At 38.1% G+C, this 12580-nt stretch overlaps 1 protein-coding gene across 2 annotated transcripts in view; it reads left to right on the top strand.

Moving 5' to 3' along the window:
* The window catches only part of RPS6KC1 (ribosomal protein S6 kinase C1), a 93618-nt gene that overhangs the window by 48484 nt on the left and 32554 nt on the right, over positions 1-12580 (top strand). For both annotated transcript variants that reach the window (XM_054062382.1, XM_054062381.1), the window contains exon 9: positions 1609-1701. In XM_054062382.1, coding sequence (XP_053918357.1) covers positions 1609-1701 — 93 coding nt within the window. The remainder of the gene's footprint in view (positions 1-1608; positions 1702-12580) is intronic.

Raw genomic sequence — 12580 nt, 5'->3', positions numbered from 1 at the left:
GTTTCTTCCTCCTGCTAAAACCTTTAGTGAATTGTAGAATCTGGACTGTTTTCTCTTAACTGCTGTTGGTACTCTTGCTTGGCAGTGTTTACATGACAAAATAAATTTTAAGACTCAGTCAAATAAATGAAGGTAAATAATAAACTCTTTTAAACAGAGCCCAGTAGGTGAACATAAAAGAAAGGCACACTTTTCTCCATGTTTTTTAGACGTGTTTATGTCCCTTTCGTTTGACATTTTGCAGGCAATGGTTTAAATAAGTGCTAATTTTGATTTTGGGGAAAGAATTTGGAAGGAGTGAGAAGGTGGCTCACTGGCATCGTGAAGCGTGAACCAGTTTTGGGGAGGGCTTCGAGGAAGTGGTCTGGGCTTTGAGGATAGCACTGTAAGGATGCCAAGGGTAAACACTAAGACAAAAGGAAATGCAATTAACCTAGTTCAGGATCTTCGTTTTTTTGGTTTTTTTTTCTGAGAGTTTCAGATCATAAGGGAAAAATTATCGATTTTCCCTGACAGTTAAACATTTCATCCACAGCATAATTGCTTACCAGTGGTTTTCCTTTGTGAGGTATTTGTTAAATACTTCTTGGGATGCTGACAATGTAGATGAACAGCTTTTGCCTCTTAGATGCCTAAAAATCAAGGAGTTTCACCTTCCTCTTCCTTTATCTTTGTGCAATAGAAGTGTATTTGGAGAGTCCAGGTTATGCTTAAAAGGAGTTTGGCATTTGACAGCTCTACAAGTGAAGTTATCTTATTTGTGAGGAAGAGATCCAGGTCTGTGATTCTAGTAGAAAACTGCAAGTTGAATTTTTGGAGGATGATCTAATGAATTCTCTCAGTTGGCAACTAGAAATTTCTGAAAATCTTTGTTAACATGCCAGAGATATATGTGATGCTTAAGAGGTTGATCTTTGTCCCAGAAGACTTTCAGTTGAAATGTTGTTCCCTCCTCTGACATGCATGCTTTGAGTTTGCCCTGAGAAACTACAAAACATAGCACAGATAAGAATCTATGCATATTAACTACTTGAATATTTAGCACCTGCCAATTCTCTTGCTATGGTGTTAATTTCCAAGTTAATGAGACATAGCTAGCTACCTTTTGCTAAGGCAATTTTGGGAATCATTTCTGTTGTGCACCTCGTTATTAAAAGGATTTCATAAAGCTCACCAGAGAGCAAGAGAACCCTGTTTATAATTCTGTATTTTATGTTCTTCTGGCTTAAAAAGCCTCTAATTTGCTTTCTCCTCCTCAGTGATCTCTGAATTATTTCATATCCAGAATACCTGTAAGGCTTTGATTGATTATTACGATGGGGTAAGAATTGAGAATTGATTGCCAGGTTCCATTAAGCACAGAAAGTATAAAAATTCATTATTTTTCTTTTTAAAATTTTTGTTTTCAATGTTATCTCAATTGTTATTTACTTGTAAGCTGGTTTTTTTTTCCCCCCACTAAGGACAAACAGAAAACTTCTCCTTTCATCTTCAGTCTCTCTGATTTATGTTAAATTTAGATTCCTTCGGCCTGGCATTTGCTTCAGCAGGCAGTCTTCCTTCAAGTACCACCCTGATTGATGTATAATCTTTGATATCTTCCATTAGCCTCCAGGATCACTAAGTTCAAGGCCCTCTTGGAACCTAAGGAGCCCTGCCGAGGAACTGAAGGCCTTCAGAGTCCTTGGGGTGATTGACAAGGTAATTCTTCAGTGTCTCTTCAAGAGTTCAGTCATAAATCGACTGCATGCTGACATTTTGTCTTTGAAGCTGTGGATCTTAAGGATATGAAACAAAAGGGGAAAATGACTCAAATGCATCTGCACTTTAAAATAACAAAAGTAGAAGAAAAAAGGCTTTTATCTAAGCAATTCATGTAAGGTCATGCAAAATATATTTGAGCTAAAGGATAAGGTACATGTTTGGTGGCATTCAATAGGACGAGTCCTGTTTTTCAAAAATGAAGTCATGGTTACAATACTGGAGTAAGGACGAGTAGGTGTATTTTGAGTTGAAAAAAATGATGGATACTTGAAGTATAAAAGGGTAGAAATTCCTACTTTTGAACTGTCTCTTGAAATGAGGGCTGGGGACTGGGGACTGTTCTCCTTCTTTAAGAGTTTATAATTGAAATCCCCAGCAAAGACAGATCTAGCAACAAGCCAAGCTTATTTTTGACTCACGCAAATAATGTCTTTGAAAATCCCAGGGTAGTACTCCTCTGTAAACAGTAAAGGACCATATGGATTTTTTGCAAGCCTAATTAAGAGACCAAAAGAATTGCTGCATTGTTTTGATAATGCTGATTAGTTATCACCTTAACAAATACTTTTAAGATGGTGTGTTGTTCAGCAATGTGACAGTGGCTAATATTGACTGTAAAGGCTCATTTCTTTTTCGCTATGCCAATTGCCTTGTCCTTTTTGATAGTTCCTTATGTAGTCCCTTGTTTGTGCATGATGTGCTGATGCATGGTCAATTCATGCATTTATAACGTGCATCATAAAACCTGTAGCTGGCCTCTTAAGATCTGTATTTCTCAGTTTCTTTTCCTTGTTGGACTGAACTGAGCTATGGGGACTTATTTTTGTTTTTCTTTGCCTGTTTTGTTGTAATTATGTGCATAAGTTGATAAGTTCTCTTCAGAGGGCAATGTACATTAGGTATTATGGTTGGTTTTATAGCACACAAGGTTTTCTCAGCTCTCACTTCATATTAATTGTACTTTCTTTTCTCAATTATAAGTTACAAGAATTTAGCTGGTGTTTCACTCTCTGTGTATCAGAGACACAGGTTGGAAAGAGTACTTATGTGTTGGATCAGTAGGCTTTAAATAAATTAGTAGCTACTTAAGGGTATGCAGTAGGCATGGACTTTGTGAATTAGTCTGACAATACGAGACTGCAGAAGTGTCGGAAATAAATGAAGAAAGACCTTTTCAGTGTCTTCATTCTTGGATGGGAATGATGAAGAGTGACTGGAGAAGATGCTTGATCAGAATGAAACTTTTGAAGTCCGTGGTGTTATCAGATCTCCTAAATCTCGCTGAGCACAGCTCTAGTATGTGTCTCAGGTGCAAGCTGAACGTGTCCAGATCTTTTAGGCAGAGTTGGGAAAAACCAGGTTCTAATGATGACAGAAATACAAGATCTTAGAGATGTGTGCGAGGAGCAACAGACCTGTGTATACAGCTGTTACGCTCTTGTGTAAACAATGTCATGGGGTCAGTGTTAATGTTTAATTATTGTATGAAATAGGGAACAATATTCTGTGAGGTGTCTTGTACTCTGTGTACCTGCTTCCAGATCCTCCTTAATATGAACTTAATGTTATTCTGAGTATGCTGTCTATTTAAATGTATTTTTAAGTGTTCATAAAATTGAGGCAGATGAAACAGTGCTCTAAGTCCAAATGTTCAGAGCATGTGTTATTCGTTTTTATAATGTATACTCAGTATGCATGTCAATATGAAGCAGAAGTGTGCACCTGTACATGTGTGCTGGAGATGATACTCCTGCCTGTGGTTTAAAGTGCCATCTTACCTCCTTCCTCACCATCACTGTTCTTTGCCTCCTTCTCTGCTTGCATATGCCCTAAATCTAGATGTGTAAGTATCCTCACTAGAGCCAAGCAGATGACACAGCATGTTTGTTCTTGAAAATGGATTCTGATTTTCAGGGCCATCATTGAAGGCGCCATGCTCTAGGGCACAAGCCTGTAGCTGATCCAGCATCGTGCACAATTTTGCCTGTAAATACTTTTTTTCTAACTCTCAGGCAGCTGCTTTGGTTTCAGCAAAAAATGGGTGTGTAATGAGCCACTGGCATTTTTACTGCTCTCTTGCCGAATCCTATGCAAGACTGGCTTAAACACACTGACTTAAAAAAATGTTGGTGGTTGGTTTGCAGACTTGTTCTCCCACTGCTGCTTGAAGCCCAGAGTGCTGTCTGCCTGCTACAGTGCTGCCTCAAGAAAACCAGCTGTTAACCTGCACTCCATCAAATGCTGAAAGGTTCAGTGCCTTCTCTTAGAGTAATGTCAGTCTTTGTTCTTCTTTTGAAGCCTCTTGAAGTGTTTTGAATTGGCTTCATTTTCACAGACAAAATGCTTGTTGCTACCTGAAACTCTGGGGTTTTTTAAACTATTTTAGGCTAGGCGGAATGATTAGGCATTTAATTTTAGCCTAGTTTATTCCCAGTGTGCCTTCTTTCTCTCTGTCTGCCTTTCCACTTTCCTTGTCACCTGAATAATTTTTGCTATCTTGATCCTTTTTCTGCGGAATCTGTGAGACTTAGAGATCTTAGTATTATTATGTTGTTTAAATTATTGTGAAAATTCAGAGAAGAATGACTGTATCTGTGCCTCGCCTCCCATCCTACTGCTTCTGACCTCATGCAAGGGCTGTGGTATAAATCTGACTATTGTAACAGACTGAAGAGGACTCAAACTTTTATTGAGGAAACAAGGTTTCTTGAATGCTGCTGCTGCTGTCTTTGCTCACTTCAAGGTGTCCAAGTCTAACTAGATGATGTTTGCAAGTGTTTTATGTGTTTATTATTGGAAGAGTCTACCTGTGAGTAGGTTTCTGAAAATAGATGTTTCATCTAATTATAAAGATGTCCTGCAAATTTTGTGGGCTCTGAGGTCCTGCCGATTTGGCAAAGCTCTTGTTAGTGTTACCAGAGAGGTACCGCATTGGAACCAGACTAATATCTAAATATTTTAGCTACTGTTATCACCAACTAAGAATGATCAATTATTTTATCAATTCATGTTCTTTAAAGTAGAAAACTTCTTTTTGGAATAGTGAAGATTTTTTCTTTCAAAATTTGCCTAATTAAAAATCAAGGTTGCAGATTCTGTGCTGAATTTCTGCCCTAGGCAAATCTTTCCTTTGAAGCTACAACTGGCCCCTAAAGAAACAACTTTGTTATGGTGCTGCTGGATACTTTCACAATGCTGTTTCAAACCCAATTTTTATTCTTTACAACCCTCTGTTATTTAGATTAATTCAATTTAAAGATTAATCTTGAAAACAGAGCGCATTAAGCAATAACGATGCCTCCCTAACCAATGACTGTGTTTTATGTATATGCTCCTCCCCTGGCCCCCCATCAAGCCACATTGCCTGTATTAGCACTGGTGTGACTGTAATCAGTTCTTCCACAGATGTCTGTACATCTGAGCTTGTTGTTCAGTACGCTACTTGTTAAGCTTTGTTATACAATCTGAAACCTTACAAAGTAAAATAGTTTCATCAGGGCCTTGCTAAAATTATTTTGAGGATTTCTGAAGAGGACTGTAGAAGTATAGAATCATGAGATTGGAAAAGACCTTTGAGATCATCAATTCCAACTGTACCTGTACACTACTAAATCATATCCCTAAGCAACTATCCCGAAGTAGATAACTTCTTTTCTGAAGAACTGGAAAAGATTCTGTTAATCTTGAGTATAGATTATTTTTTGTGGCTGTCGTGCTATCATGAGAACTCATAACTCTGATGGTAGTACATTTTGATGAATTGACCTCAGAAATATGCAGAAGAACCAAATCAGTATTATCAGTTATTTAGAAGATGTAGTTAATACTTGTCTACTGGTAAGCAAACGTACCAAAAAGCAGAAGTATGTAGAATATATGTAGGGTTTGCCCGCATGATCTGCTAACCCATTGTTGAATTCAAACAGGTTGTGGTCAGTTTTAATGAATTTAATCAGAAGATAGGAGAAATGGGCTCTTTTTATGGCAGTATGTGTGCTGTGCATTACTAACAAGACATATGTTGCTATGCCCTATTAGTGTCTGTTAAAAACTTAAATATTTGGCATTTTATTTTGAGTTGACTTTAAAGACTGTTGCAGATGCAAAATTAGTTGACCATAGCAACCATTTTCTCTCACCTGGCTCTCGGGTGCACACTGCCAAGTGTCTTTAGATCATCTTATGGATTTGAATGAGTGTCTGTGTGTACGTAAGAGGTGTAGGGAAAAGGGAGATGTAATAGCACAATTCACTTCAAATGTTCATTCTTGATTCATTATGATGCTTAGAAGGAGAAACTGGCAAAGAAGGTTAAAATCTGAAACTGAGTAGTAAGTATTACTACAAATAAAGAAACTTTTAAAAGCTTGTTTTATGTTTTGATAACCCTTTAGTTTCTTAAGTGGCTTGCCAAGTCCTACAAAGTCAAACGAAATACTGAGTCGTTGTCAAAACTGATCTCTTGGCTAACTACCTTCCTTTCCCTACTGCTGCAGGATTATTCCTAAGCTGCAGTCAGGTTTGAAGCCACAATAACAAAGCTCGCTCAACTTTAAAACCCAATCTCTCTCTCAGCTTGAAAAAGACCTGTCCCTTCTTCCTTGCCCTCTAACATCTGACACTTGTTTTCCTGAAGTCATTCCATTTATCTATTTATACTAGTCTGAACAATTCTGAGTGTTTTGTTGTTGTAACCCTTAGTCTCTCTCTAGCTTCTTTCTTGTTTGTCTCACTAAAGTTTCTTTTGACTTTAGTGAATGTTTCATTTCATCTGACATAAACCAGTCCTAAGATTGACTAAAGTAACACAGATTTTGCCCTTCCTTTTATAAAATATAAATTAAATGACTGAATATTCCAGCTGAACTATATATATATCTCCCAACCTCCAGAAAGAAATAATTTATAGACATATTTTCTTTTAAACTGAAATTTTGTTTTTCTAACTATTACTAAGTTGCTTAATAATTACTCTTAGCAATTACTCTACGATGCCTAGTGGCATTTCATATTGTAAACAGTATTTTGTAGCAATATAATCAGTATAACCTGCAGATATATTTTCTAGGTTAATTTTTCACCATTTGTCATTTACAGGCCGGTTTTTAGTTTGCTCTGAGAAAGTGGACTTTCCTCTCCATTACTGACCAACTAAAAGTATTAAAAAAATTGAATTTGAGTATGTGCTGCTTTCTTAGCATTTGCTTTATTTAAAGCTGCACCATTTGTGTTTTAAGTACGCTTTATTGCAAGTCATAGAATATAAGAGCTGTACGTTCCTTAGAATAATGGTTTGAAAGGAGGAATAATCGCAAACTGAAGATAATGCATATTGCACAGGTACAGGGATAAGCAATAATTGCTTTTTTCATACAAATTAACCAAATGTAATATCTTTTTATAACGACAGAGGGAGATGAGTGAGAGTCCGGGTGGTGTAATCTGAAAAGTGACAAGAATAAATCTGTGTTAAGTAGATCTTTTAATCCTGGTAGCCTTGACAGCCAGCATAGCTGAGGAGAGCGGGGGGAATTGCATGCCTGCTTTTGCCTCATCACTGCAACTGTGCCCTGAGTGTAGCACCCCTCCATGTGCGAACCTCTGCTAAGGTTTTCTTGAAGTCCCAACTGCTCATGCTAGGATCGGGGGACCAACTTGTCTCATTCCTGGTGGGCTGTCATGACCTGTAATGGGATTTTCCAGCTCGTGAGTTATATGCAAGGAGAAAGATCCTAGATGGTCATCTGATACATCTTTGAGTTTGTAGGACTTCTGCTAATGAATTTCTCCGGTGATAAAAGCGCATTTCTTTAGGAAGTAGGGACCAGAATAAATAGATGGCCCACTGGTCACATTATTACATGATGTGTTTTCAGTGTAGAACAGCAATTTAATGACAAAATGGATCTGTTTTTAAATTAATCCCTTAACTGGTGTGGCTTAAGAACACTTCACGTATCTGCTACTGCAGTAAGAGATCTTATTCCATTTTCTTTGATCAGGCATGGTCTATTTTTCAATCCCTTTAAGTGAACTTGAAGCCACATTTTTGAAAGCAAATGTCTTTTGAGGTATTTATTTTGTTCAGTGTTAAAACCTGCTCAAATAAATAAAATACACAGGTGTGTTCTATTGCCACATCCTGAAACTGTGGAGTCTGGAAAAAAATCAATATTACATACTAGGTGGGAGGTAAAAAAAAACCAACAGAAAAGAAAGGAGGACTGAGGAAGTAAATGTATGCGGTGTGATAGGGGACTGAATTTATATTAAGGCCACTAGCAGGAGAGCAGTGCGTTTATAGCAGTCCTTAGTTCTTCCAGTATTGTCCCCTGCGACCTTGATTGGGTGCTCGGTGGGGTGACTAATGGTTCACTCTGTTCTTTTTTCCTGGTGACTTGCCTGTTGCCTGCCTCTGGGTTTGTGATTCCCCTTATGCTGACTTCTGCAGTATTCCTTCAGTCTCTTATCTCAGGGCTTTGATGCATATGTTCTGAAGGTGGCCACCGTGACTTTGGGTGGCAGCAGATGGTAAACCTTCAGGCTGCCACCGGCTATACTGGTGTTAAGTTGGAAACTTAACGTTTGATGAAGAATCAGTAGTGCATATGAAAGAGCTTTTACTGTGGAAATATCTTTTAATTAAAAAAAATTAGCATACTGAAACATTTGCTAATTTCTGTGCATTTAAAGGATCCTAAAATTAACTGTTTTCTTAAAGCTAGGCTATGGTTACTTACCAGGCAGATTTTATTTGAGTTTTCTCCAATTAATTGTACCAACGATATTGAATTTAATTTAATTTATTTTCCACTAAGCTGTTGGATACACTGTAAATCAAATCTAAGAAGCTATTTTTTTTCCGAGTAGCTGCTGTCACCATCAGAATTAACCCTTGAATTAGGAAAAAAAAAAAAAAAAATCACAAGTAGAGAATCCAGTTTGGCATCATGGAGGGTTATTCCTATCTGCCACTTGACTGAGATGCTGCCATGCAACACTGCTCTGTTCACTTGTGTTTTGTGAGATGCCTGAGAGTTCAACTGCTCGTAGAAAATAGGGATGTCTATGCTGCTGAATACATTTATTTACATTGCATATTTATTTGTGGGAATTACTATTGGCCTTTCAGTGGTTTTGGCTATGTTGAGGTTGTTATCAATGCACAAAAATTGGGAAAGAACAAGTAAGCAACGGTGCTGTAAGAGCCAGTGTGATATGTAGACCTCGACTCTGTTTGTACATTAGTAATACAAATAGGATTTTGCCTTGTCTCCTTTTGTGTCACAGTCTAGTTGCTCAGTGCCCAGGAGTGCCCTGCTGTGCATTTTTCTCCTCTGAGATAGGATGCTGAATGTTACAGCTGACAGCTCATTGTTATAGGATATTAAATATTACAAGTTATAGAGTAGTCAGTGAAACAGGTTCCATCAGCTTTTGCAAGCAAGGAACAGCCTGGTCTAGCGCAAGCATCTCTGTCCTTCTACAGAGTAGATTACATAGGATATGCAGTAGGGAATGCTACATGGAATCTTGTTTTGTCCCATTGTGCCATTGTCACTTTCCATTTTAAAAAGAAATCGTAGAAAAAGAGTCACTGAAGAACGTGCACACACTCCATTTTGCAATGGGGAAGAAGTATGAAGGAAAGACTTGTTGGGATAACACTGCTATCCAGGATTTGGCTGTAAAGCATGAGGTGTGCAGTATAAGTTGGCATTCGTGTCAACTGGAATGCACTTTTGTAGCAGCCTGGTGATGCATCCATGAGCTGCTCTCCTTTTTCTGCTCTGCACATGTGATAAAAAGTCAAGCAAATATACTTGTGTCTGTCTCTTTTCCTGGTCTTATCCCTTCCTGAAATGCCAGTTCTCTGATAGTTTTATTCATTTGTGTAGTCCTTTAATTATTCCACTGAATCTGGTTAAACCACTTTTTTGCTATATGGATGCAGGCTACCTCCCCTTGAAACAGATATTTGGTTTGGTGGGCCCGTGTTAAGTAGTCTGCCGGGGCCAAATGAAGCATCACTAGGTAAGTTTCTAAAGTTACTATTACAGTTCTTCCACCCCCTACAAGGGGCTTTTGAGAGTCTCTTGTCAAGTAAATGCTCTTGCAAAAAGTTCAGTATTGAATTGGCAAAGAAATAATCTTCCAAGAGATGAAGTGAAGCTGTAGATGATCATCACTGGGGGAAGAAATGATGCCTGATGGGAAGGAAGAAGAAAGAAGCTGGTTAGTAAGACTGGTTAGTTCATCTAGGTAGTTAACCTCAAAGGCACACAAATATTATTTGTTTTTATTACTGTTACAAAACTGTAGCTGCTACTTTCGTTTTGATGTTGTAATATAACAGCAGATGAAGCTAGCCCTAAAGGGACCCGTTGACTGCTTTATTCCCGTTCATGGTAGTCATTCTATATGTTGTCTTATAGGGTGAGGGCTCAGTAATCTCTTCTGTTACACCATATGCTAATACAGTGCTGATAAGCAAGTGTGAAAAATGAAAGGGAGGAATACATTAATTGTATTTGTGCAATAAGGTGTGCTATCAAAGGTAATTATTTCATGACAGTTTTAGTTATAGCAGTTGTTTTATCATAGAATGAAAGATGGCTTTAGGAGCCTTTTATTGGAAAGACAATTGTATCAAATTAGTACCAAATTAGATTTTTGTCTTTATAAAGGTGAGCAAACCCATGAGCAGTTTTTAAATTGGTGTCTTCTACTCTACAAATGAATAAACCCCGTTTGAGGGTTAAAGAAGCTATTATTCTGTCCTTTATGCTGACAGCTTCATTACTGATTGGCCTACTGTTGGTATTAAAAAAATGTTTGGCTCCTTATGATCTTTGTGCATGCAACTATAATATTAATACAGACCACAGAATTGTTCATTAAGAAATGACTTTAAATGAGGTTGATGCTTGTAAATCTGGAGAGATACAGATGTTAAATGCTACGATTTTTTTTCATATACAGCCGTATGGCTAATAATTTCCAAGTGGCTAAAGCTCTTGTTAGCAAGAGTGCTGGTGTGTTAAGAATGGCCCTATAAATAACTTTAAGAACTGAAGTTGAAGGTGCTTCTTTTAAAGACTATTGTTAACTAAACATTATTGCCAAACAGATGGAAAACATTCACCAGCCTGATGTTTTTAGGTCTAATTATATTATCGCCAGTCCTGTACGGCTCAGTTGAAGAGGTGTATCCAGAGGCCAATTTATAATCATTTAGCCAACACCTGTTTGGGAGATATTGACAGTCAAAGGGCACATTTAAAAAAAAATCACATATGTTCTCGTATTTATTGCCTCAATGTGAACAGTGTCTAGTTACAAAGAAACTTGGGACAGGAAGGAGTAAAGTGGCTGTTAACTTATAGTTGTTTCTGAACTATTTTTACCTTCTTTTGGCACCTCTTGTAAGATGGCTTTTATTTTTCTTTTGTTCTTTTGGTGTCCTTTATTGCTTGATTGTTTGGGGTTTGGGTTTTTTTTTTTTGTTACTTTTAATTTTACGTATTTTGGTTAAGCAAGGAGAACAAAACCAATTTTGCAATTGTTATTAATTCAGCTGGTTTCTTCTGTTTCTGGAAGCTGCAGTTGAGGCTCGCAAAATTGTTCAGCAGACTCGGTGGCCTGGGGACATTTGCCTTTCCTTGTCGTGTCCCTGAAATGGAAACTGTGTGCCATTCTTTTGTCAGAAAAACTCAGTACCACCAACTTCCATTGATATTGATTTCACAAGAAGGTATGGGACACCTTTTAAAATTGGGTGCAATCCTAGTAAAAGAGGAGGCTGTTGAGATGGCGAGGTGCCTGTCACTTCACTTTTGGTGATATTTGATGAGAAGAATGATTAGGAAAGGCCCAATTTTTCCTCTTCTTGTGTGAGATACTCATGGGTGTGATAGGGAGAAACGGAGGGCAATGTTTTGAATGTGGCTGTCCCAAAGAGCAAAGGTTGCTTTGCTGCAGCTGCTGCCTCGAGGAAGCCAGCACAACCCTACCCTGAGACCTCTCCTCCTGGCCCAGCCACCTGGACATTTTGCATGTCTCCACCTCACTTCTCTGTAGGTGCTGCATTGGGTGGCTCTTTCCACAGTTGCCTTCATGTGGGGCAGGTCACCATGCCATCCTGGTAGACTTCACCCTTTCAGAGACAGCAGACATGACTGCATCACTGGCCCACACAGCAGGGAGATAAGGGAGACTGCTGTGGTGTTCTTCTGTCACCTGATGAATCTAACACAATATTACACCTGATGAATCTAACACAATATTACACCTGATGAATCTAACACAATATTACACCTGATGAATCGAACACAATATTACTCCTGATGTGTTGTTCCTCTGCAAGAAGTCGTTTGGTGCGAGTTGGCTTGATCTTCACTGCGTCTTGCCTGTTGATTTGGAGTTGCTGCATCTTGTCTATTGGACTCAAAGTTTTTTTTTAACTCCAGTACTGACTATAGGTGTTTGATTTTGCAGCCTAAATATTTTGGTATAACTGAATATTTATACTGGAAGTTTACAATGTCTATTGTAAATAAACAGTGAGTGCACACACTTCTTGTTGCTGGAGGAGGGTTGATCTTGTGCTTGTACTGTTTATGTGGCTGTCTTGCAGCTGGCACTTTTCAAGTATATCTGTGTTCTTTGAGTTTAAGAACTGTTCATTTCTGAGCAGAGTGAGTTGGAGATGGAGATGTGGAGGGTTCCAACTCTCTAAAGACACATTTTCCCCAATATATATACACATATATATGTTTTTTTTAATTTTATTTTCAACATATAAATAAAGTGAGCT

The sequence above is a fragment of the Cuculus canorus genome, chromosome 3 (assembly GCF_017976375.1).
Source record: "Cuculus canorus isolate bCucCan1 chromosome 3, bCucCan1.pri, whole genome shotgun sequence".
In the NCBI taxonomy this organism is placed as follows: domain Eukaryota; kingdom Metazoa; phylum Chordata; class Aves; order Cuculiformes; family Cuculidae; genus Cuculus; species Cuculus canorus.
The sequence above is the reverse complement of the archived record's forward strand: the minus strand, read 5'-3'. Positions and strand labels throughout refer to the sequence as shown.